At 45.2% G+C, this 24,180-nt stretch overlaps 1 protein-coding gene across 7 annotated transcripts in view; it reads right to left on the bottom strand.

Moving 5' to 3' along the window:
* The window catches only part of GBF1 (golgi brefeldin A resistant guanine nucleotide exchange factor 1), a 203,083-nt gene that overhangs the window by 165,379 nt on the left and 13,524 nt on the right, over window positions 1-24,180 (bottom strand). For 5 of the 7 annotated variants that reach the window (XM_067536029.1, XM_067536106.1, XM_067536181.1 and 2 more), the window contains exons 1-4: window positions 14,539-16,199; window positions 13,500-13,557; window positions 11,336-11,441; window positions 9,879-9,945 (exon numbers count right to left, since the gene is read on the bottom strand). In XM_067536029.1, the coding sequence (XP_067392130.1) occupies window positions 9,879-9,945; window positions 11,336-11,441; window positions 13,500-13,557; window positions 14,539-14,569 (262 nt within the window). In that variant the 5' untranslated portion in view covers window positions 14,570-16,199. Of the gene's footprint in view, window positions 1-9,878; window positions 9,946-11,335; window positions 11,442-13,499; window positions 13,558-14,538; window positions 16,200-16,623; window positions 16,988-24,180 lie in introns of those variants that run through there. The other 2 variants (XM_067536263.1, XM_067536418.1) reach the window with 2 other exon arrangements.

Genomic DNA, 24,180 nt, shown 5'->3' with positions numbered 1-24,180 from the left:
AAGTGAAGAATACAAAAATTAGGAAATGCCAGTATTAAAGGTTGCCTGTGAAACGTTAATGTAGTCCCTTTGTGCTTTCTATGAAGAGGTAACTGGCTCTGTGGATGTGGGGAAAGCGGTGGACGTGACAGACCTTGACTTTAGCAAAGCTTTTGATACTGTCTCCCATAGTATTCTTATCAGCAAGGTAAAGAAGTATGGGTTGGATGAATGGACTGTAAAATGGATAGAGAGCTGGCTATAGCATAGGGCTCAACGAGTAGTGATCAATGGCTCCATGTCTAGCTGGCAGCCAGTCACAAGCGGCATGCCCCAGGGGTCGGTCCTGGGGCCGGTTTTGTTCAACATCTTCATTAATGATCTAGAGGATGGGGTAGATTGCACCCTCAGCAAGTTTGCAGATGACACTAAGCTGGGGGAGTGGTAGATATCCTGGAAGGTAGGGATAGGATACAGAAGGACCTAAACAAATGGGAGGATTGGGCCAAAAGAAATCTGATGAGGTTCAACAAGGACAAGTGCAGAGTCCTGCGCTTCGGACGGAAGAATCCCATGCACAGCTACAGACTGGGGATCGATGAGCTAGGCAGCAGTTTTGCAGAAAAGGACCTGGGGGTAACAGTGGATAAAAAGCTGGATATGAGTCAGCAGTGTGCCCTGGCTGTCAAGAAAGCTAATAGCATATTGGGCTGCATTAGGAGGAGCATTGCCAGCAGGACGCGGGAAGTGATTATTCCCCTCTTTTCGGCATTGGTGAGGCCGCATTTAGAGTATTGTGACCAGTTTTGGGCCCCCCACTACAGGAAGGATGTGGACAAGTTAGAGAGAGTCCAGCGGAGGGCAACCAAAATGATTAGGGGGCTGGAACACAAGACTTATGAGGAAAGGCTGAGGGAACTGGGCTTGTTTAGTCTGCAGAGGAGAAAAGTGAGGGGGGATTTGATAGCAGCCTTTAACTACCTGAAAGGGGATTCCAGGGGGGATGGGGCTAGGCTGTTCTCAGTGACGGCAGATGACAGAACAAGGAGCAACGGTCTCAAGTTGCAGTTGGGGAGGTCTAGGTTGGACATTAGGAAAAAGTTTGTCACTAGGAGGTTGGTGAAGCACTGGAATGGGTTACCTAGGGAGGCGGTGGAAACTCCATCTTTAAAGGTTTTTAAGCTGAGGCTTGACGAAGCCCTGGCTGGGATGATATAGCTGAGGTTAGTCCTGCTTTGAGCAGGGGGTTGGACTAGATGACCTCCTGAGGTCCCTTCCAACTCTAATATTCTATGATTCTATATGGAACAAATGAGATAGAAGGCAGAATGAGGTGAGAAGAAAGGAAAGGGACAACCATAGTGCCACTATGGCTAACCTCCCCAGCCATAACTATTTGCATTTCTTTTTTGGCTTTTACATTTAAGAAGGTTCATAGCACAACACCATCCTCACCACTTGGACTAAAGATTCAAAGCTTTGAGGGATGGGTTAGATGACTTAATAGATCTGTCTACAAAGGATAGTTCCATGTGTATTCTCAACTACTTCCAGTTTAATATTAAATGACAAACACAGTGCTTTCTTCTATCCCTCCTCTTGGGAAAACACACTAGAGTTTAATACAGGTGTTCTCAAACTGGGACCCCTTCTGAAAATATTTCAGGCTGTGATACCTCCTCCCCCAAAAGTGATGAGCACCCCCATGCCATGCCACCCTTACCAGCATGTGTGGGGGCTGACAGCTCACGACCCCCCATAATAACCTGATGACCCCCTCAGAGATCACAACCCTCAGACTGAGAACCTCTGGTCTAATACATCTCATCATTAGGAAGTCCTCACTTGCTCAGATTCATCCTACTACTCCCAGTTACACTGACTGGTGTATACCATCCTTGGTATAGACAGTTATCTTGAAAAGTACAAGACTCATGCCTCTCCTTAGCTGAGCTGCACTAATGCTGCAGATGGCTGTATAAATACAATAAAGTGTCTTATCTCACAGTTTAGTCGAGACCTGACATCAAGAAAGGAAGTCCAGTAACCTCCTGAAAAAGCTCAGAATAGTAAATCGAATGAATTATCACTGTAACTGCAGACTGAAACAAAAGCGACAGGAGATGGCAAGATACCATGAGAGGCAATTCATTTATTCATGTCATCTAACTTGCAAACTTTTAAAGGGATTTTTCTTGCCAGTGTGAACTGCTTCCAAACATGCCATAGCTATGGTCATATTCTGTTTAGAAACACTTCAACTGCACTGAGAATCAAACTAACCTAGGTCACAAAGTCATATACTCATTTGTACTGTTGCAAATTACTGGATCTTAAAAGCTGAATCAAAACTAAGGTATCAGAAAATATTTTTTAAATTAATTCCAAACCAGGAGAGAATTTCTGCATTGTTATTGCATGTGGCTCTTTGACCCCTCACCCCCTCAAGCACACATTTGGACTTCCAGTGAAGGTAGAACAAGTAGTAATGGGCTTAATCTGCAGCAAGGAAGGTTAAAGTTAGATATCACGAAAAACTTTCTAAGTAGAAGGGTAGCTAATCTCTGGAATAGCCTTCTAAGGGAGGTTGTGGAATCATCATTGGAAGCTTTTAAAAACAAGTTGGACACACACCTATCAGGGATGGTTGAGGTTCACTTGGTCCTGTCACAGCACAGGAGGGCTGGATTTGATGACATCTCAAGGTCCCTTCCAGCCCTACATTTCTATGATTCTATGAAAAGTTGAGACATAAAAGAGTGAAGTGTGCATCCAATTTCAGTACCAGAAAACTGATGGCTACCACAACAAGTGTATTAAATTAGCAGGCTGGGCACAGATTCTCTTCTGGTTACAATTGTTTGACCTTTAGCCAGCTCTTAACTGTACCCTGCTAACCCCCTAAGGTGGAGATTTTTCAACAGTTTCTTGTCTGAAATAAGCCATGGACAGATTCCTCTGACCCTGCTATACACATTAATTTAAAATGTCATGAGTGTGCATGAAGTCAAGTACTTCTAATGGCTTACTTTGCAGCCACTCGGCCTACAGAATGAAAGAACTCAAACATCCCAAGCATGGCACTCGTGGCCCCCTACTCCAATAGGCACCTCCTCACAGGTGTGTTTACCTAGTAAAAGCCTTATTTAAATAGACACACAATTTTCACAGAAATCTGCTTCTCCCACTACACCACTGACATACACAAGATTTTTCAGTGCCAGAGAGTTTAGGACTGCCCACAAGGCACTGAACACAGTATTAAGCAGCAACTCATTCATTAAAATCCTAGCTTGCTCTGATTATGGGAACTGAGTGAGGAAAGCACTACTGGGAGATAAGCAGTGCTACCAATTTCAGTTTTCCTTCTGGGTTGTTTCTGCTAAGCACATGTTCTCCAGTCTGTGGGTACAAGCCAGCACCATTAGAATAGGGTACCATTCATACCTCATTCCAAAAGGAGGAGACTTACTGCAGTAGTGACAGTTCTTCTCAAGCTTCACACCTATCAGCAGAGTCCCATGAATTCAACAGCCACAAAAGTTGCCAGGAAAAACATTTTTGTGCACAAACCACAACAGACCATAGCAGTAATGTCTTGAGTTTATTGACAGCCTGAAACCATTATTCTGAACTGCGTTAACTGCTCCATTCAACTCAACAGGGTCTTACCTCGTAAGTTTCCTCAGATTTCAAATAAAAGTTTCCACCAGTTCAGCTGAACCCACATTAGAACTGATGGAAGCTCCAGTGTAGCTAAGGCTCTGGCACCTGGACATATTTCTACCAGCATTTAAGTTCAACTTGCTGAAAAGCAGGTCTACATTTAAGTTGTGATAAAAACAGGCCTCAATTTCAGAAGCCCATACTATGGCTCCAACCAGTTCTAGCAATCTCCCAGGATATGGATATTTTTTAATTTCACCACTGCGGATTAAGCCTAGATGTCATCATTTATATGTAGGTGGTTCAGGGCACAGAATCATAGAAATGTAGGACTGGACAGGGTCCTGGACAGGTCATCTAGTCCAGTCCCCTGCACTGAGGCAGGACGAAGTATTATCTAGATCATCCCTGACAAATGTTTGTCTAGCCAGTTCTTAAAAACTGCCTACAACTGAGATTCCACAACCTCCCTAGATAATTTGTTCCAGTGCTTAAACACCCTGACAGTTATGAAGTTTTTCATAATGTCTAACCTAGATCTCTCTCGTTGCAATGTAAGCCCTTTGCATCTTACCCCAGGGGTCGGTCCTGGGGCCGGTTTTGTTCAACATCTTTATTAATGATCTGGAGGATGGGGTAGATTGCACCCTCAGCAAGTTTGCGGACGACACTAAGCTGGGGGGAGTGGTAGATACCCTGGAGGGTAGAGATAGGATACAGAGTGACCTAAACAAACTGGAGGATTGGGCCAAAAGAAATCTAATGAGGTTCAACAAGGACAAGTGCAGAGTCCTCCACTTAGGAAGGAAGAATCCCATGCACAGCTATCGACTGGGGACCGACGAGCTGGGCAGCAGCTCTGCAGAAAAGGACCTGGGGGTAACGGTGGATAAAAAGCTGGATATGAGTCAGCAGTGTGCCCTGGTTGTCAAGAAGGCTAATGGCATATTGGGCTGCATTAGGAGGGGCATTGCCAGCAGGTCACGGGAAGTGATTATTCCCCTCTATTCGGCATTGGTGAGGACGCATTTAGAGTATTGTGTCCAGTTTTGGGCCCCCCACTACAAAAAGGATGTGGACAAGTTGGAGAGAGTGCAGCGGAGGGCAACCAAAATGATTAGGGGGCTGGAGCACAGGACTTATGAGGAGAGGCTGAGGGAACTGGGCTTGTTTAGTCTGCAAAAGAGAAGAGTGAGGGGGGATTTGATAGCGGCCTTTAACTAACTGAAAGGGGGTTCCAGGGAGCATGGAGCTAGGCTGTTCTCGGTGGTGGCAGATGACAGAACAAGGAGCAACGGTCTCAAGTTGCAGGGCGGGAGGTCTAAGTTGGACATTAGGAAAAAGTTTTTTACTAGGAGGGTGGTGAAGCACTGGAATGGGTTACCTAGGGAGGTGGTGGAATCTCCATCCTTAGAGGTTTTTAAGGTGAGGCTCGACAAAGCCCTGGTTGGAATGATATAGCTGAGGTTAGTCCTGCTTTGAGCAGGGGGTTGGACTAGATGACCTCCTGAGGTCCCTTCCAACTCTAATATTCTATGATCTTGTCCTGTCCTCAGGGGATAAGGAGAACAATTTATTACTCTCTTTATAACAACCTTTTATGTACTTGAAGACTGTTATATCCCCCCTCCTCCCCAAGTCTTCTCTTCTCCAGACTAAAAACCCAATTTTTTTTCAATCTTTCCTCATGTTTTTTAGACCTTGAATCATTTTTATTGCTCTCCTCTGGATTTTCTCCAAGTCTGCCACATCTTTCCCAAAGTGTGGCGCCCAGAACTGGACACAATACCCAGGTAAGGCCTTATCAGTGCTGTGTAAAATGGAAGAATTACTTCTCATGTCTTGCTTACAACTCTCCTGCTAATACATCCCAGAATGATGTTTGCTTTTTTTGGTAACAACATTACATTGACTCATATTTAGTTTGTGATTCACTATAACCATCAGATCCTTTTCTGCAGTACTCCTTCCTAGGCGGTCATTTCCCATTTTGTATTTGTGCAATTGATTATTCCTTCCTAAGCGTACTACTTTGCAATTGTCACGATTTAATTTATGCTATTTACTTCAGCCCTTTTCTCCAGTTTGTCAAGATCATTTTGACTTCCAAAGCCCTTGCAACCCCTCCTAGTTTGGCATAATCCACAAACTTTATAAGTGTATTCTCTATGCCATTATCCAAATCATTTATTAAGATATTGAATAGAAGTGGAACCAGGACAGATCCCTGTGGAACCCTACTCAACATACACTTCCAGCTCGATTGTGACCATTGATAACGACCCTGAGTATGCTTTTCAATCCAATTGTGTAATCACCTTATATGAGGTTCAGCTAGGCCCTATTTCTCTAGTTTGTTTATGAGGTCATGAAGTAATTCATGTTTGTAGTGTCTAGCAAAACAAGACCCCCACCCAGACTAGGGCTTACATGAGCAACAATATTTAACTGATTATTTTAGTAAAAAGCTTTAGTAGAAGCTTATCCCAGACTGCCTCCCACACTTCTCAGTGTGCCAAAAGCCCCCTACCTATCCACTGTGAAGACTTCTAACGTACTTACTACTTTTGTTGCAACTGCGCATCAATACAAAAATCTGCAGCACACTGAACACCAAAAATAATGATAAAAAAGTGAGAACATAAACTAAACAAAAAAGAGTGCACTGTGTCTATTGTACTAACTGTATTATTCATTTTCAAATTACTAAAAACATCTTTAAAAATGTAAATTTTGTGACAGCTTCAATTTAAGTTTCAGCACCACATTGCTACAGAATTCAGGAATCATGCCACAAAGTTTAGGTCCAAGGAGGACAAAAGGCCTTTGCTATGGAAGTTGTATGAACTTTAGAAATTTAACAAATCCCATGCTCTACGTTACCATAATATTTCCCAATGAGCAAGAGTCTCTTCGACAAACACTACCCCCTAGGGTCTGCCTTGACATTGTTCCACCTGAAACTCTGCTTATCTTGTGAACAGCTGGTCTACCACAAGTTAGTGGGGGATTTTCATTATTGTTGGTAACTCAAATTATGACTGTATTATGCAGTTTACTTTCCCCTGATGAGCAACCCTTTGAAGTGAAAAATCTTGAGCTGCTGGGGGCAATAGGGTGCATCTATATACCCCACACCAAGGTATTTAAGCATTACAGTCAGGACAGAGTTAAATATCCACCAGCTCAGAGGAGAACAAAAGGTACTCCACCGCAACTTGCCTAACATTTACATTGCCTGTCTCTGCTCATTAAACAGGTTTTGGTTAAATAATGAACAAACTGTATTACAGACTCCGATGAGAATTCCAAAATTATAAATCAACTGGTAAAGCCCAGAGGAGAATGAAGGGAGTGGGAGGGAGGGAAGGATAATATTGACTAATATAAAGGGCGCAGCTTGACAGTGGATATTCCTGCCACACCTGATCAAACATGCTCCATGGGGGGAGGGGAGGGGAAGAGCAAGAGGGGAGATGGGACAAGGCAGCCTGAAATTTGCATCCGGAACAGATTAAAATGGATTCTTGGGGGACTGAGAAAATACATAATATATATTACTATAAATGCAAAACTGTACTAAAAGCTAACTCAAATGTCAAAGATTACAGCTTGAATAAATTTAAATATAAAAGCTGTGTGTTCCCATGAGTTAATGAAAGAGACATGAAAAGGAAAGTCTGGGCAAGAGCTAAGCTCTGGCTTCACACTGCCTGGAGAAGATGCTGGGCTCAGCATAGTAGTGGACATCCTCCAGCAGACTCCCCCAGTATTACAAAGTACTGCTTGGATTCCATTGCATGCCTAAGGCTCAGGCAAATTGGGCAAAGCATCTGTCTCCTGTTCTCAGGCAGTAACAAAGGCAGAGCAGTGATTGGTGCTGAAACTGCCCGTTTAGGAGAGCACCTTGTGATCAAAGTGATATCACATTATAGTGTCTGCTTGTGAATGGCATTATTTTGGCACTACCATGACAGAATGCCACAGGCCTTTTCTGCATAATGCCTCTGGAGCTCACAGGAAGCTTCTGGGTTACTCAGCGCACAGAACTCTCTCTCTTTATAATGAGCAGTTAGTAGTTTGGGTTGCCTTCATTCCAGAGAACATACTGTTTTGTTTTTTGTTTTTTTTATTGTGGACAGTGCCCAAATGCTCACCACCCCTGCCAGCTACTCATTGTGACTGTATGAAAATATCAGGGCTCTCCAGTTCAATTTTGTTATTGCCTGACACACCATTTCTGTTAATGTCTGTTACCCTCATCACTGCCAGGAAAGGACTTCAGGAGAAGCCCCTCAGAGAGAATCCCAATCTCACTCAAGTGAGGGCCATAGCAGTTCTTGTAACTAAGGAATGGAGCAGAACATCCTTATCTTTTCAGAGGTTTGTCATAAAAAGATTCCAGGGAACAGTTCTTCCCAAGGTTTTGAAGGCAATGGGTATGTTCATCCAACTCAGAAGATGACAGAAGGCTCCAAAACATTTACATCAACTAGCTCAAGGACTTTAGGGTCTGATATGATGCCCCAGAACCAAAACACAATCGAGAAATTGAACTGGGCAGAACCTACCTACCTACCTAAAATGACCGTACTTCAAGCTAACATGAGTTGGGTTTTTTTTGTTTTTTGTTTTTTTTTTTTAAGACCAAGCTAGTTCTCCAGGCACAGAGCAGAAGTCCCTATGCCTGCAGCTAGTCATGAAAAAGGAAGGAACTCTCTCTCTCCACTGACTCACTCCTATAACCTTTCTTCGGAGCCAGGAGGTGGTGCACCTGGAGTTCCAATGAACACTGCTTTCTAACAGGGTTCCTAAACTCAGTGCCAGCAGAGCAATGGGCAAAGCCCACCAGTGGGAATGTGCAGAGACCAACTCAAAATAAGCTTAAGATGCTTGTGGCTCTCAACAAAGTTCAGTAGTGAAGCAGCCATTGCATAAGATTTCAAAGCTAGTTTTCCTGTTACATTCAGTCATGAGACAATTGGATCTCGTGAGATTTAACAGAACGCACACCTGACTTGTGAGTATGAGAGGGAAAGGCTCATGCCAACATACGACTGGTTTAAAGTAATGCCACTGCCCTGACACTGCCAATCAGAGAAGACATCCTATTCCGGGGGGGGGGGGGGGGAAAGTTAGCATGGCTCACATTCCACAGGGCTACTGGCCCATTAAAGATGTGTGTCAATGACCCATTTGGGCTCAATATCAGGTCCTAGCAGACTATGGTTTATGTGTAGCGTAAGAATGACCAATCCTCTCAAAGCTCAGGGAAATTAATCCACATAGGTTCACTTCCAAAAAGAAGGTTGAACAACAGTGAAATCCTAGCAAACGCTGCAAGAACATCTGTCTCAGCTGCTGGCCTCCCTTCAGTGCAAGGCTAACCAGAATTTCATCCCTGAACCCAGGAGATTGATATTGAAATTGCAGTCTGTTTGTCATTAATTACAGACAGCAGGTGACCAAACCTGCAGTCCTAAGAGATGGAAGGAGGAAGAAATCAAATAATGGGAGGCTGCTTTCCAGGCAGAATTTGCCTATCACTCATGACCACGTACAGGAACAAAACACTTATCACAACTTGGACAGAAAGACTACATATGTTTACGCACTGATTTCACATAATACTACAAACATACTGGATTAGAGAGACAGACCTGGGTGAACAGAGAGGTATGGGTGTCACGACAACAGATTGCCCAGAAATATATTTGAAGTGTCCCTCACACATATTGTATAAACACAACACAATATAAAAAAAAAAAACAAATGGTCAGAGTGTAAACTCTTGGTCTACAGCTCAGAGCACAAGAATAATTTCAAAGGGTGGGAGATTCATTAGCCAGTGCTACAGGGAAAAAAAGTTATAAAAGCAATGCCGTACCTCAGAACAAGCAGGTATGCTAGACCCCAACATTTCTCAGCTTGATGAAAGTCTAACAACACAGGCAAGATGTTTGAGTAACTGATATAAGCACATAAATGGTATGTGATTAGTCATAAGCATGTGTACACACTCCCAGTAAAAAGGCATGTCCCCTATCTTGTGGACTGATTTACTATTTTCTATGAAGTGTGTACATGTTAATGCTTTTCCATTACTAAATATCTGATCCTTGGATAAAAAGTGCCAGACATAAGATGCTATATTTGTTCCCAGGTACAGACATACCATATTTACACATGTTCTATCAGATAGACATACCTGCATAATGCACATGTGCACTTACCTCTTATGTTATTTAGCACTTCTTTCAGGAGACTAAAGCTATGCAGCAGCGGATCCCGTTCTTCATCCTACAGGTTACACAAAGGAAGTAATTAATGAGACAGATGGATTCCTACGTCACATAATAAAAAAAGGTATGCAGAGTCTACAAATATATCATCTCCTTTTCGTTTCCCTTCAGAACAAGCCATACTGAGAGATTTTCCAAAGGGGAAGATAGGTAGGTTGGGTTCATCAGTTTCAGTCCCTCCCTATTCCATCACTTTTCCTTTACAATTTTCCACTGTTGTATCGTTTCAGGGTCAATGCCCTCTCAAGACTCAGCACTCTGTTTTGACTTTAGTGTCCTAAGAAGGAATTCTGATTAGCTCTTCACTACTCAATGAAGTTCAGGGTAGATATCCTTTATGTCACATTAACACCCAGAGCAAAACCTTATGAACCAATTTAATCCTCAGAGCGATTTATAATGGGAGCACAACAAAGATACTTGGCAACTGCAACAGTAACTTGAAAACAGAGCCAGTGTAAGAAAGTTACCAAATTAGCTACATCCTATAGCCATAATTTAGTATGCCCATTTTTATTATCACAGGCAGTCCTTCCTCCAAGTTGCATGCATATACAGTCACATCTCCTACTGGAAGGCACCAAACACTAATGAAGGAATGCTTTTTAGAAGGCAAAACAGCCCTGCCGTTTGACAGATTAAAGCCATTTGTTTTGGAATAAAGCCACTTGTGTTTTATGTGCTATTTTACAGTGCACCACAGATATCATACAACACATACACAATACACTGTTGAACTGATAAATGCTGGCTGAGAATATTATATGAACCAAAAATCTTGCATTAGTGACCTTTTAACAAATCAGGTTTTGAACTATTAATTATTTCAGCCAATGGCATAGCTAGCCAGAAGAGCAAGACAGACGTAAAAAGATAAAAAGTGACACTGTACCATATAAAGGGTGAAAATGCCCCATTTTTATTAACTTACTCCATGTCCCAAATTTACATTTCCTGGCTCTTATGGTTTTAAACTGTCAGCCATGGCAGGACACAAAAAACATGTAAAAACTATGCTAAATGAAACAGGCAGTACTTTCAGACACTCATGACACCAGGAGAGATTCCCACAATGGTATGAATAAAATGTTAAAGTGAATGTGAGGGTATATAATCATATCCCTAACTGAGTCACTTTTTCAACTCACAGGGCAATAGATTTCCAGCTTCATCTCTCTATGTCAGCCAGTATAACATATATGCTTACAAGCACACACAGGTAAAAGGTCAAAGCTGTCTAGAGTAGCATACCATAGCTAATGATTATTCCTGTTACCTAGAAAACTACTCTAGGGTGCGTTAGTTTGAGGAGATTTGATTTTATTAAAACTTACAGTTTCTAGGTTCTTTGTAACACATATAGATCTCACCGACTCAAGCAAACTTACCAAATGGGTGTGAGTATTCCATCGAGCATTGCGCTTTATGGCACCCACCACTGTATTGATTTCACCTTGGACAATGTAAATATTCTTATCCACCATCCTGACAGTCCTAACAATAAAAAAAATCCAGATTAATGCCTAGTTATTCAGAATAAAGTGCACTGAATCACCCCCTGCCCAGGGCAGGAAATCAATCTGGTCCTCAGGTCTGTAAGGGACACCTTAGGGATGCAACAAACAAGCAAGAAATATCTATAGACTGTAGGTTAGTTACAGGAGCATTCCCAACAGAACCATTTGGGTATATTTCCAGTTTTCCAGATACAGACCAATACAGTTATTCTACTATTAGGAAGACACCACACTTTTCCATATAAGAAGGATTCAAAGCAGCTAGCTAGATACATCAGGGGATAAGTGCAGTAATAAACAACTGCACTTGAGCTACCCGTTTCACTTTTTTCCCAGTAACCACAAGGATTCCAGTTATTTGTATGTACAAGTTTACCCACTGCATAAAATCATGTACATCTACAGTGCTATGTAAATATTGCAGCCCTACACAGTACAGGAAACCTGACTTAGACTTCTTGTTTGTGCCCTTTATATAGGTCACTATTGATTTGCCTAGGGTAGCAGCTCCTTGGGCTGTTAAACTTTTACAGATTAAAACCATTTGTGTTGGATATTGCTTTCAGATGTACTTGGTGGTAAGGCACCAAAGGAGGAGGAATGCAAGCATGAAGTCAGGAGGAGAACATCAAGGAAGCAATAGGATGACAGAACTGGACAGACCAAAGGGAGGGAAAGTGGAAGTAGATAAAAGCAGAGATGTAGTCCAAGACAGCCTGAGGTCATGCAGGGCCTTGAGTGCAATGGCGAGAAGCCTGAATTTGATTAATTGAGATAGAAAGCCAAAGAAGGGATTTGCACTGGGAGGGGTGAAAGAATGATATGGTTGGAGCAGCAGCAGCATTTTTGATGGACTGTGAGGAATGCAAAAGTGAAGAGGCAGGGAGAAGAGAGGACAATGTTACAGTAATCAATGCTAGAGATGACCAAAGCATGGACAAAAATAGAGAAACTGTGATGGAAAGGAACAAAGACTGATTAAGGTTACAAAACAAATAAGCAACAGGACTTATCAGGAGACTAGAGTGACAGGACACCATGCCTGCAAACCCAGAAGAGTTGAAAGTTGAAAGGTAGCCTAGAAATGAGGAAGTATAGAGGGATTGGAAGCAAAGATGAGAAGTTTAGTTTGTAATCAATTGAGTTTGAGATGGCAGCAGAATACCCAGGAAGAGTTGAGAGACTGAGCAGAGGGGTGGAAACAGAGAAGTAAATTTGAATATTAATGGTAACACCATGGAGGTGGAGGGGGTCACCTAGAAAGAGTTTAAAGCAGTGGTTCCCAATCTGTGGCCCACAGGGGCTTTCAAAGTAGCCCACTGCTCCCCTCCTGCTAGCTGCAGAAAGGATCCTCTGCCTAAGGACCCAGGCGGAGCGCATTTCTGTGGGGGTAAAAGATGGCTGCAGGCTCCTTGCTGCAGCCAAGGGGATGGGAGATCAGTGCTCCCCTCCCCCTGGCCGTAGCAGGGAGCATGCCAAAGCGCTCCAATTAGGTACATAGGTGCAGGGTTCCCTGCTGGAGCCCGAAGGAAAGGAGATCAGCGCTCCCCTCTCTCCCGGCTCCAGCAGAGAGCAAAGCGGTCTTCCTGGATCCCTAGGTGCTGGGGTCCCTGCTGGAGCCAGAGGGAAGGGAGCAGTGATCTTCCACCCCCCTGGCTACAGAAGGGAGCCACTGCCTAGGGACCCAGGTGGAGCACACAGGGCAACAGGACATGTGCGGTTTCCCTGCTGCAGCCAGGGAGACAGGAGATCAGAGAGGAGGCAGTGGGGAGGAGGGGGAACCTGCTGGCAGAGACTGGTGGCTCTTTAGGGTTGTAAAAATGGTATCTGTGGCCTTCGAGCAAAAAAAGGTTGGGAATCACTGGTTTAAAGGAAGAAAATAAAAAGACAGCAATGGAGGATGGGTGGCAGACTGATGTGGAACTACCCCAGGAAAATTGGAAAGAACAGTCTGGGTATATTACCCAAATTTTTAGTCATGTTAGCACATTTGTAAACTTCAAACATGTGACCGTATGAAGTCATTTAAACCTACCTCATTATCCCTAACTTGCCAATAGTGTAGCAAATACAGAATTCACGAAACGCAGACACTAAAAAAAAAAATTACAGGATATGACACTTTCTTATGACCCTGATAAGGAAGTTTTTTACATAATTTTGTTTGTAGAATTTTTACAGGGAGGGTGATTAACAACCAATGGAACAAACTACCAAGGAAAATGGTAGATTCTCTAATTCAACACAGGACACCTTTCTAGAAAATATGCTTCAAACAAGTTATTGTGCTCAATACAGAAAGAACTAGATAAAATTATATAGCCTGTGTAATGCAGAAAGTCAGACAAGATGACCTGCTGACCCCTTCCGGCTTTAAAAATCCACAGAAACTAGACACCTGTTAACTTTCAGCTACTTTTATGCAGTTGCGCTCTTTGTAGCAAAAGCTCATTCCTCCCAACACATTTCTTTCTGGTGAAGGTCTACTAATCTTGCTGAATCTAGCTCTGATCAGAATCACTGCAGCTATTCAGATCTTTATAGGCAGCAGCGAAGCTGTAACAAAGTCATACCAACATCTCTATTATATGCAGAAATATTATGAATGGAAGCAAAAGTAAACATTGGAGCTATTCATGTGGGAACAGGATCTGAAGAGAGAGGAGAGGAGGGAGAAGTACTGACTGCCCCAATAGTCAGTAAGCTGAGCAGTGTGGAGGGAGGAAAAGACAAATCCCTTACGTGATCCTCCTCACTGCAATACACAAGTATCTAATTGGGGTCCAACTTGAAGACACTGAAATAGCGCCCTATCCAGAGTATAAGGATAGACTTTTTTGCAAGGGTTTCTCCCCACCCCACAGTAGATAAAGTGCTTCCCACCAGAATGCTGCCCTGGACCTTTCTACCTTCTTTTGTATCAACCTCTAGCTAATCGGTTTAAATCCTGTGGCTAAAATAGGTCTAAAATGTTTACATGTTTCAGTTAGTATGTTCTTGTCTGCCAAATCATTCTACTGATGAAAGCCTGGAGCAATGCTCTCTGGCAGCCAAATGATAATCAACTTAAGTACCTGTGTGTGATCTTACATCAAAATTCCACATTCAGCAATGCTTCAAATGTCTGGCGTCAAAGGCACATGCTACCATCTCATACCCAGATGGAACCCTTGGCTACTCAACAGTCAGGTACATATGCACATCTCCTGGGTACAGGCATCAAAAGTCAGGTGTACTATTTTGGAAAACAGCTTCAAGTCCTTTTGGGAGGCTAGTGCCTTTGGAAATAGAAGCAAGAATTAGCACCAACCTCTGGTTAAACTGTTAGACAAAATTCCATCAAGTCACCTCTTTCCATCACCATTTTTGGCCTTCATCGAATTTGGGCCTTTCAATCTTCATATAAAAGGTTGATTTAGAAGTCTAATTCACTTGGGCTTTTTACATACAGTACAAAAACTGGGAGGAGCGAGAGTCGCAACAACTGAAGAAACTCCTCTTAAGGCTAATTCTCTAGCACTGGACAAAAATCACAGAATCACAGATACGTAGGGCTGGAAGGAACCTTAAGAAGTCATTAAGTCCAGCCTCCTGTGCTGAGGCAGGGCCAAGTAAACCTAGACCATCCCTGACAGGTGTTAGTTCAATTTGTTGAACTGATGGAGATTCCACAACCTTCCTTGGAAGCCTAGTACAGAATTTAACTACTCTTTTAATTAGCAAGTTTTTCCTAATATCTAAAAAATAATGCATAAGAGTAGTTTTATTAACCCAAAAGGTTTGGTTATTATTTCACAGTATGGTGTCACAGAACAGACATTGTGGCATTTACACTCCATAGGACAGTTTAGGGTGCTCTCATAAGTAGCTATAACATATTACTGGTGTAAGGGAAAGGCAAGGCTGGCATAACTCCTCTGCAGTGCTGTTGTAAGCCTAAATATAACAGCTTTGCGCTAGCACATGGGAACAAGAAAGTGAACCTAAATACCCTCTTTTAACTGTCAAAATGGAGTGAAAAGTAAAAACTAAACAGTATGAACAGCAGGAGTGAATGCTTTTTCTCTACTTACTTATGACTGATTAAACTGTCTTAGTTTTTACAGTTCAGAAAGTCTTATACTAACAGTGCCCATTTAAATAAGGCCACTCTCTTTGATCCTTCTTCCTCCAGCAATCAAAAACGCTGTCTATATGTTGTGTGAAGTAGTCTTCACTTTCACTTTTCTAAATTACACATATTCAGTGAATTACCCATAACTGTCACTTAACAGAAATCCACTCCAACTCTTTCAAGCCTAAATAATCCTAGATTTTGCAATCTCATCACATGCAAATCGCACCATCCTGCTGATAGACCACGCTGCTCTTCTCTCAGCCTTTTCAATCTCTGCTCCACCTAATTTAGGGAGAGGTGACCACAACCGGACAGTCTCCCAATTAGGAGGGGGCCCCATTTTCTGTATTTTATTCTCTCCCTACTGAACACACCCAATCAACTTTCTTAGAACTGCTGCTGCAACCTAGGCAGACCTTTTCACACAACTGACCATGACCAGTGACTCCAGGTCTGACCCTTCCAGAGGATCCCACATGCCTAGAACCAATCAGTGTAGTGGGCTAGCATACGCTACTTTGACCATCGTTTGATTAATTTGCATTTACCTCTCAAAGAGTTTAATCCAGCACAAAACTGACCTTTACCACCCGTTATTTCTTCATATGCTCAAAGGAAATTCCCTGAGCAAGTACATGTGTCCCCTGGGGTCAGGGCGGGTCACACAACAGAGAGCTAGGCTTGATTCCCCACCTCCCACCTCAAGATGGGATAAATGTCACAGCAGGAGGAAATTGGGGCAAGATGATCCCCCACCCGTCTGCTGGGGCTGGGACCGGGCCCTCCCCAGGAGGCAACGACACCCCGGGGCCCTCGCAGCTCACCCAGCCACTGCCGCCCTAGGACCCAACCCGACGCCCAGGGCGCCTCGCCCCCGGCAGCTCCCAGCTCCGCCCCCGACAAGGCCGCACCGCTGCTCGCCGGGACAGCTTCCCCCACCCCCGCCGTGCTGTGGCAGCTTCCTCAGCCCCCCGGCCCAGCGCCCCTCCCGCAGCTGCCCTATTGCGCGACAGGCGCTCGTCACCCGGCCGTCTCTACTGACCCCCACATCCAAAATGGCGCCGCCTGTTGCCCGCGGGCCAGCGACTGCTTCACATAGCGCGCGGGCGCGCGCGCGCGGCGCTGCGGAGGGGGGACGGCCGCGGAGCAGCGACCCCGGCCAGCCGAGGGCTGCGCTCGGAGCCGAGGAAGAGCAGAGACCAGTGGAGAACAAGCAAGAGGAGCCGGCTCCGCTCCGCTCGGCTCTTACTGACGTGGAAACGGACTCAATCTAACACGCTGCCTGGTTACTTCTCCGACGGATAAGCCGGATGGCCAACCAGAACAACATGAACCTGGAGGGCAGGCGCAAGTTACCCAATAAAAATAACGCATTTAGCGAGGAAGGCGAGATCAAAACCCAGCAGGATTACGCCCCCCGTGACAGAGGGAAGATGACCAATCACATGATAGCAAATAGAGTTGGCAAGACTGATTCCCAATAGCGAGAAGGAACTATGTTGCAGGGGGCGGGACAACCACAGGAGGCTGAATCATGTGTGGTAGATCTGCACTGCTGTCCGGTGCGATGCATTGTGGGTACTCTGAGTATCACACAGGAAGAGTAAGGGAACAATTTCGTAGGACAGCGAGTGTAAAAGGTCCCGGGCCCAAGCCGGCGCTAACAGCCCGCGCAGCAACCGTGGCTCCCAGCCGGAGCTCAGGGGCGATGCAGGCTCAGCTGCCAACATGCCCTGCTCCAACAAGAGTCCTTGGCATGGGGTCAGGAGAGCTGGGGTTCTGACCCCGGCAGTCGCACCCCCTGGCTTGAAGCCATTTCCATGGTATCCAGGGTTTACAGTTCCATTCAGTGACTCTCAGCACCCCCCTGTACACATTGCTCTGGCTCCTGGCGCTGCCTGGGTCACTTCCCAGCCTCTCCCACCGGTTGTGGTGGCTATTTAAATTGTAGCCACTTTGGGGCAGGGACCATCCCGGCGGGAACGTACAGCACCTAGCATGGTAGGGTTTGCTCTCACCTGGAGCTTCCGGAGACACTAAACTCCCATGATTAGCAGCACCAAGCATACACTACTCCATCCAAGCCTTCATTCTGGATTGTCTGGAGATGGCTACGTGAACTTCAGGCCTTGAAGGTCTTTTGTTGTTAGACCCATAACATTAAGCCAAGGTGAGGTGGTCGTGAATAGACGTTAAGGGAGAGTCTAGGGATCTCCACCAGAAAAGGGTGTGTTGGGCTCGCAACTCGATATTCCAAAAGTCAGCCTCTGAAAACAGTAAAACCCATAGTAAAACACAAAAACTGCCTAAACACCCAGCTGTAAGCAAGCCTGCCAGTTTTTCCCTCTGGCCCCCACATCACTGGGGAATGTCTAGTGAGAGTTAAAGGAACAAGATACAAACCTGTGTGATTGAAGTTTTGGCATCTAGCTTCTTAAAGTTCATGAACATTTCACACCCATGTACTATTTCCCCCTTCTTTGCCTTTTTTCCCTCCAATTAACTATTCTATCTTGACCCTACAGCCATCTCTAGTATTCCTATTTCCTATCTCTGTCAACTACAACTCTCACTGTCCTACTCTTCCTCCACCTCATCCTGTAAGCGCCCATCTGTTCCTTCCTCACCCTTTTGAGGACCTTTAGGTCTGCCCCAAACTGGGTTTCTCTGAGTTCTTGTCCATGGCAGCTTCTGTTTCCATCTAAAGTCTCTCCTCCAGTCCTTCTGCCCCCTCAAAGAGCACCCATAGCTCTTCTGCCTCCCACAATCTTTTGGCTCCCCCAGCTTTTCACCCCCACTCCCCTGACATTCTGACTCCAGTCCCCATCCCTACCCATTCCTGCCACCAACCCTAGCATGTGTCTCTCCCTCCTCCTACCTTGGACAAGGAAAGATGGTTGTTTCTTGGTGCCTTCTCTCCCCCACCCCTCTCTGTAGTGAAGGTCAGAGGAGGGTAAGGAGCAGGCAGCCAGCAGGGGCAGAGACAGAGCAGAATCTGCTGCTGGCTGCAGTAATAAGGAGACAAAAGTTTTACTTCCCCTGCCAATGGGAGGCAGGAAGGACAAGTATTTAAAACCCCAGTTTAAGACTGGTAGCCTGCCTGGGCAGGTGGGGCAGCACCCAACAGCACCTCCCCATAACATCAAGCTGTCACAGCATCAGGGTAAACTATGCCTTAGGCAGAGTTGTAGCCCCTCTTGAGTGCAGCCCCTAGGTGCAAAGCTAACTTGCCTTCCTGCACCTGGGTGAAATCACGTGGTCCAGGCATTCAGACTGGATCTCTGAGCTCCAGCCTCCCTGGTTGCAAACCACTGGCCTAGCATGCTTTTGGCAACTACAAATTTCTCTTTGGGAGCCTGTGACAACATAAGTTTGCAGTGACACAAACAGCGGCTTCCAAACAAGGCATTATTTATTTATTCCTCAAATGTACAAAGCACAAAAGAGCAAAAGTAAAAATAATAAAAGGTCAGCTTCCCTGCATATTATATACATTTATGTAAGTTCCCCTCAGCCCAGCAAACACACTGCCCTTGCTGCAGTTTCTACCCCTTTCCCTCTGTGTGTTTGCCAACTTTTCACTGACATACTTGGTGCTTCTTCTAGCCTTTCCCACCCAACCCCCTTGAGGTTTAGAAGCCCCTTTAATCTCAGCCTGTAGCCTTGGGAAGAGTAATCCATTGTAGCCTGGCTAGAGGCAGATAGGGGGGTTTTCCCTCATAAACAGCTTTTCTATTGTTTCCTCCAGGACTCTTATCTATGCCATTGTTTTACCTGTTATAGGTTCATACATTCTAAGGCCAGAAGGGACCATTGTGATCATCTAATCTGACCTCTTGCATAACACAGGCCAGAGAATTTACCTACAATAATTCCTAGAGCAGATCTTTTAGAAAAACACCCAATGTCAGTGATAGAGAATCCACCACAATCCCTGGTATATTGTTCCAATGGCTAATTACCTTCACTGTTAACAATTTACACCTTATTTCCAGTCTGAATTTGTCTTGCGTCATCTTCCAGTCATTGGATTTTGTTATACCTTTGTAGGCTAAACGGAAGAGCCCACTATCAATTTTGTGTTCCCTAGGTAGGTACTTATAGACTGTAACCAAGTCACCCTTTAACCTGCTTTTTAAGCTAAATAGATTGAACTCTTTGAGTCTGTCACTATAAGGCATGTTGTCCCACCCTTTAATCATTCAATCACTTCCTGCTTGGTTCCAACAACCTCTATTGATCTAACCCCTGGCAGTCAGGCAGGATAATATCAAAGAGAGAAACTCAGGGGCATATGATATTATAACACAGATACATAACTCCCTCATTCACCACACCGGCTTTCCTTCCACCACATTCCACCTACCAGTCTCAAGTACTTGACAGAGCTGCCTCCAGAGCTGTTGGTGCAGTTCCTGAGGTGGCCACAGGAATTGCACACTATCTCTGCAGCACACTCATCTCAGCTGGCCTAGAAGCAAAGAACCATGCTGAATCATAGAATATTAGAGTTGGAAGGGACCTCAGGAGGTCATCTAGTCCAACCCCCTGCTCAAAGCAGGACTAACCTCAGCTATATCATCCCAGCGAGGGTTTTGTCAAGCCTCAGCTTAAAAACCTCTACGGATGGAGATTCCACCACCTCCCTAGGTAACCCATTCCAGTGCTTCACCACCCTCCTAGTGACAAACTTTTTCCTAATGTCCAACCTAGACCTCCCCCCCTGCAACTTGAGACCATTGCTCCTTGTTCCGTCATCTGCCACCACCGAGAACAGCCTAGCCCCATCCTCCCTGGAACTCCCTTTCAGGTAGTTAAAGGCCGCTATCAAATCCCCCCTCATTCTTCTCTTTTGCAGACTAAACAAGCCCAGTTCCCTTAGCCTCTCCTCATAAGTCCTGTGCTCCAGCCCCCTAATCATTTTTGTTGCCCTCCGCTGGACTCTCTCCAACTTGTCTACATCCTTTTTGTAGTGGGGGGCCCAAAACTGGACGCAATATTCTAAATGCGTCCTCACCAATGCCGAATAGAGGGGAATAATCACTTCTCGTGACCTGCTGGCAATGCCCCTCCTAATGCAGCCCAATATGCTATTAGCCTTCTTGACAACCAGGGCACACTGCTGACTCATATCCAGCTTCTTATCCACTGTTACCCCCAGGTCCTTTTCTGCAGAACTGCTGCCTAGCTTGTCGGTCCCCAGTCTATAGCTGTGCATGGGATTCTTCCTTCCTAAGTGGAGGACTCTGCACTTGTCCTTGTTGAACCTCATCAGATTTCTTTTGGCCCAATCCTCCCATTTGTTTAGGTCCTTCTGTATCCTATCCCTACCTTCCAGGGTATCTACCATTCCCCCCAGTTTAGTGTCATCCGCAAACTTGCTGAGGGTGCAATCTACCCCATCCTCTAGATCATTAATGAAGATGTTGAACAGGACCGACCCCTGGGGCACTCCGCTTGTGACCGGTTGCCAGCTAAACATGGAGCCATTGATCACTACTCGTTGAGCCCTATGCTCTAGCCAGTTCTCTATCCATTTTACAGTCCATTCATCCAACCCATACTTCTTTAACTTGCTGATAAGAATTCTGTGAGAGACAGTATCAAAAACTTTGCTAAAGTGAAAGTATATCACATCCACCACCTTCCCTACTTCCACAGAGCCAGTCACCTCATCATAGAAAGCAATCAGGTTGGTCAGGCATGACTTTCCCTTGGTGAATCCGTGTTGACTGTTCCTGATCACCCTCCTCTCTTCCAAGTGCCTTAAAATAGATTTCTTAAGGACCTGCTCCATGATTTTTCCAGGGATTGAAGTGAGGCTGACCAGTCTGTAGTTCCCTGGATCCTCTTTCCTCCCTTTTTTGAAGATGGGCACTACATTTGCTTTTTTCCAGTCCTCAGGGACCTCCCCCTGTTGCCACAAGCTTTCAAAGATAATAGCCAATGGCTCTGAAATCACCTCAGCCAATTCCCTCAGCACCCTCGGGTGCATTGCATCCGGCCCCATGGACTTGTGTATGTCCAATCCTTCTAAATAGTCTTGGACCTGTTCCTTCAGCACTGCGGGATGTTCACCTCCTTCCCATTCTGTGCCACCCAGTACAGTAGTCTGGGAGCTGATCTTGTCTGTGAAGACAGAAGCAAAAAAGGCATTGAGTACCTCAGCTTTCTCCACATCCTCTGTCACTAGGTCACCTCCCTCATTCTCTAAGGGGCCCACACTTTCCCTAATCTTCCTCTTGTTGGCAACATACCTGTAGAAACCCTTCTTGTTCCCCTTCACGTCCCTTGCTAGCTGCAACTCCAGTTGTGCTTTGGTCTTCCTGATTTCATTCCTGCATGTTCGAGCAGTGTTTTTATAATCCTCCCTAGTCATCTGACCAAGCTTCCACTTCTTGTAAGCTTCTTTTTTGCGTTTAAGTTCGCCAAGGACATCTTTGTTAAGCCAAGCTGGACACCTACCATATTTGCTATTCTTTCTGCACATCGGGATGGTTTGCTCCTGTGCCCTCAATAAGGTCTCTTTAAAATACAGCCAGCTCTCTTGGATTCCTTTCCCCCCTCATATTAGCCTCCCAGGGAATCCTGCCCATCAGTTCCCTGAGGGAGTCAAAGTCAGCTTTTCCGAAGTTCATGGTCCTGCTGTTCTCCTTTCTTCCTTTTGTCAGGATCCTGAACTCGACCATCTCATGGTCACTGCTGCCTAGGTTGCCACCCACTTCTACTTCCCCTACCAAATCTTCCCTGTTTGTGAGCAGCAGGTCAAGAGAAGCACGGCCCCTAGTTGGTTGCTCCAGCACTTGCACCAGGAAATTGTCTGCGACACTCTCCAAAAACTTCCTGGATTGTTTGTGCTCTGCTGTATTGCTCTTCCAGCAGATGCCAGGGTGATTGAAGTCCCCCATGAGAATCAGGTCCTGTGAACTGGAAACTTTCCCCAGTTGAGTAAAGAAAGCCTCATCTACCTCATCCTCCTGGTCTGGTGGTCTGTAACAGACACCCACCACGACGTCACCCTTATTGTTCTTGCTTCTAAGCTTAACCTAGAGACACTCAACTGACTTATCTCCAGTTTCATACTGGAGCTCAGAGCAATCATAGTGCTCTCTTACATACAGTGCAACTCCTCCACCCCTTCGCCCCTGCCTGTCCTTCCTGAACAGTTTATACCCATCCATGACAGTGCTCCAATCTTGTGAGTTACTCCACCAAGTCTCAGTTATTCCAATCATGTCGTAGTTTCTTGACTGTGCCAGGACTTCCAGTTCCTCCTGCTTGTTTCCCAGGCGTCTTGCATTTGTGTACAGGCACTTGAGATAAGTAGCCGATTGGCCTACTTTCACAGTATGAATCGGGAGGCCTCCCCTGCTGCACCCTTCTCCTTCTGCTTCCTTGTGGTGTCCCTCTTCCCCACTTACCTTCGGGCTTAGGTCTCCATCCCCTGTCGAACCTAGTTTAAAGCCCTCCTCACTAGGTTAGCCAGCCTGTCTGCGAAGATACTCTTCCCTCTCTTCGTTAGATGAATCCCGTCTCTTCCTAGTAATCCTTCTTCCTGGAACAACATTCCATGATCGAAGAATCCAAAGCCCTCTCTTCGACACCACCTGCGTAACCACGCATTTACTTCCGCAATGCGACAGTCCCTACCTGGGCCTTTTCCCTGAACAGGGAGGATGGATGAGAACACCACTTGTGCTTCAAACTCCTTTATCTCTTTTCCCAGAGCCACATAGTCCACAGTGATCCACTCTAGATCATTCTTGGCAGTGTCATTGGTGCCCACGTGGAGAAGTAGGAAGGGGTAGCGGTCTGAGGACTTGATGAGTCTGGGCAGTCTCTCCGTCACATCCTGAATCCTAGCTCCAGGCAAGCAGCACACTTCTCTAGTTTCCCGGTCCAGACGGCAGATGGATGACTCCGTCCCCCTTAGGAGGGAGTCCCTGACCACCATCACCCTTCTCTTCCTCTTGGGAATGGTGGTCATGGAACCCCCGTCCCTAGGAGAATGCATCCCTTGCCTTCTGATCAAACGGGTCTCCTTCTGATCCATTCCCTCCAAAGGGTCCTCCAAATCGTTCTCCGCCGTAGTACTTGTGCAGAGAGGATGAAAACGATTCCTTACTTCTATCTGCATAGTGGGCACATAGGTTCTCTTTCTTCGGGAGGTCACATGCTGCCAATTTTCTTCCCCGTTCTTCAGTTTCGCCTGCCCGGCCTTCTCTGAATCTTCCTTACACTCTGCCTGTGCCCGATGGAGAAAGACATTGTTTTCTTTAATGCAACGCAGGGTTGATATTTGGGTTACAATGAATTTAGATTCTATACCCTTTGGGCAGGGACAGTATTCATTCCATGTCTGTACAGTGTCTAGCACAATTGACTGCTGGCCCAGGACTAGGGCTCCTAAGAACTACTGCAGTAACAATGGTTTTGAATACACAGAGTATCACTGTGCAATTTGAAGTTCACACTCTGCTTTCCAATCATTATTTTTCATGTAATTCAACTTTGGGGGGTGGGGAGATTATGAAGCGTTTGCAATATTGCAGTGGTGCCTACAGGCTGACCAGACTGGAGCTCTGTTGTGCTAGGCATT

Source organism: Emydura macquarii, unplaced genomic scaffold (genome assembly GCF_026122565.2).
Source record: "Emydura macquarii macquarii isolate MOO-44397 ecotype Brisbane River unplaced genomic scaffold, CSIRO-AGI_Emac_v2 contig_67, whole genome shotgun sequence".
NCBI classification, from domain to species: domain Eukaryota; kingdom Metazoa; phylum Chordata; order Testudines; family Chelidae; genus Emydura; species Emydura macquarii.
This window is presented reverse-complemented; position numbering and strand designations above follow the sequence as displayed.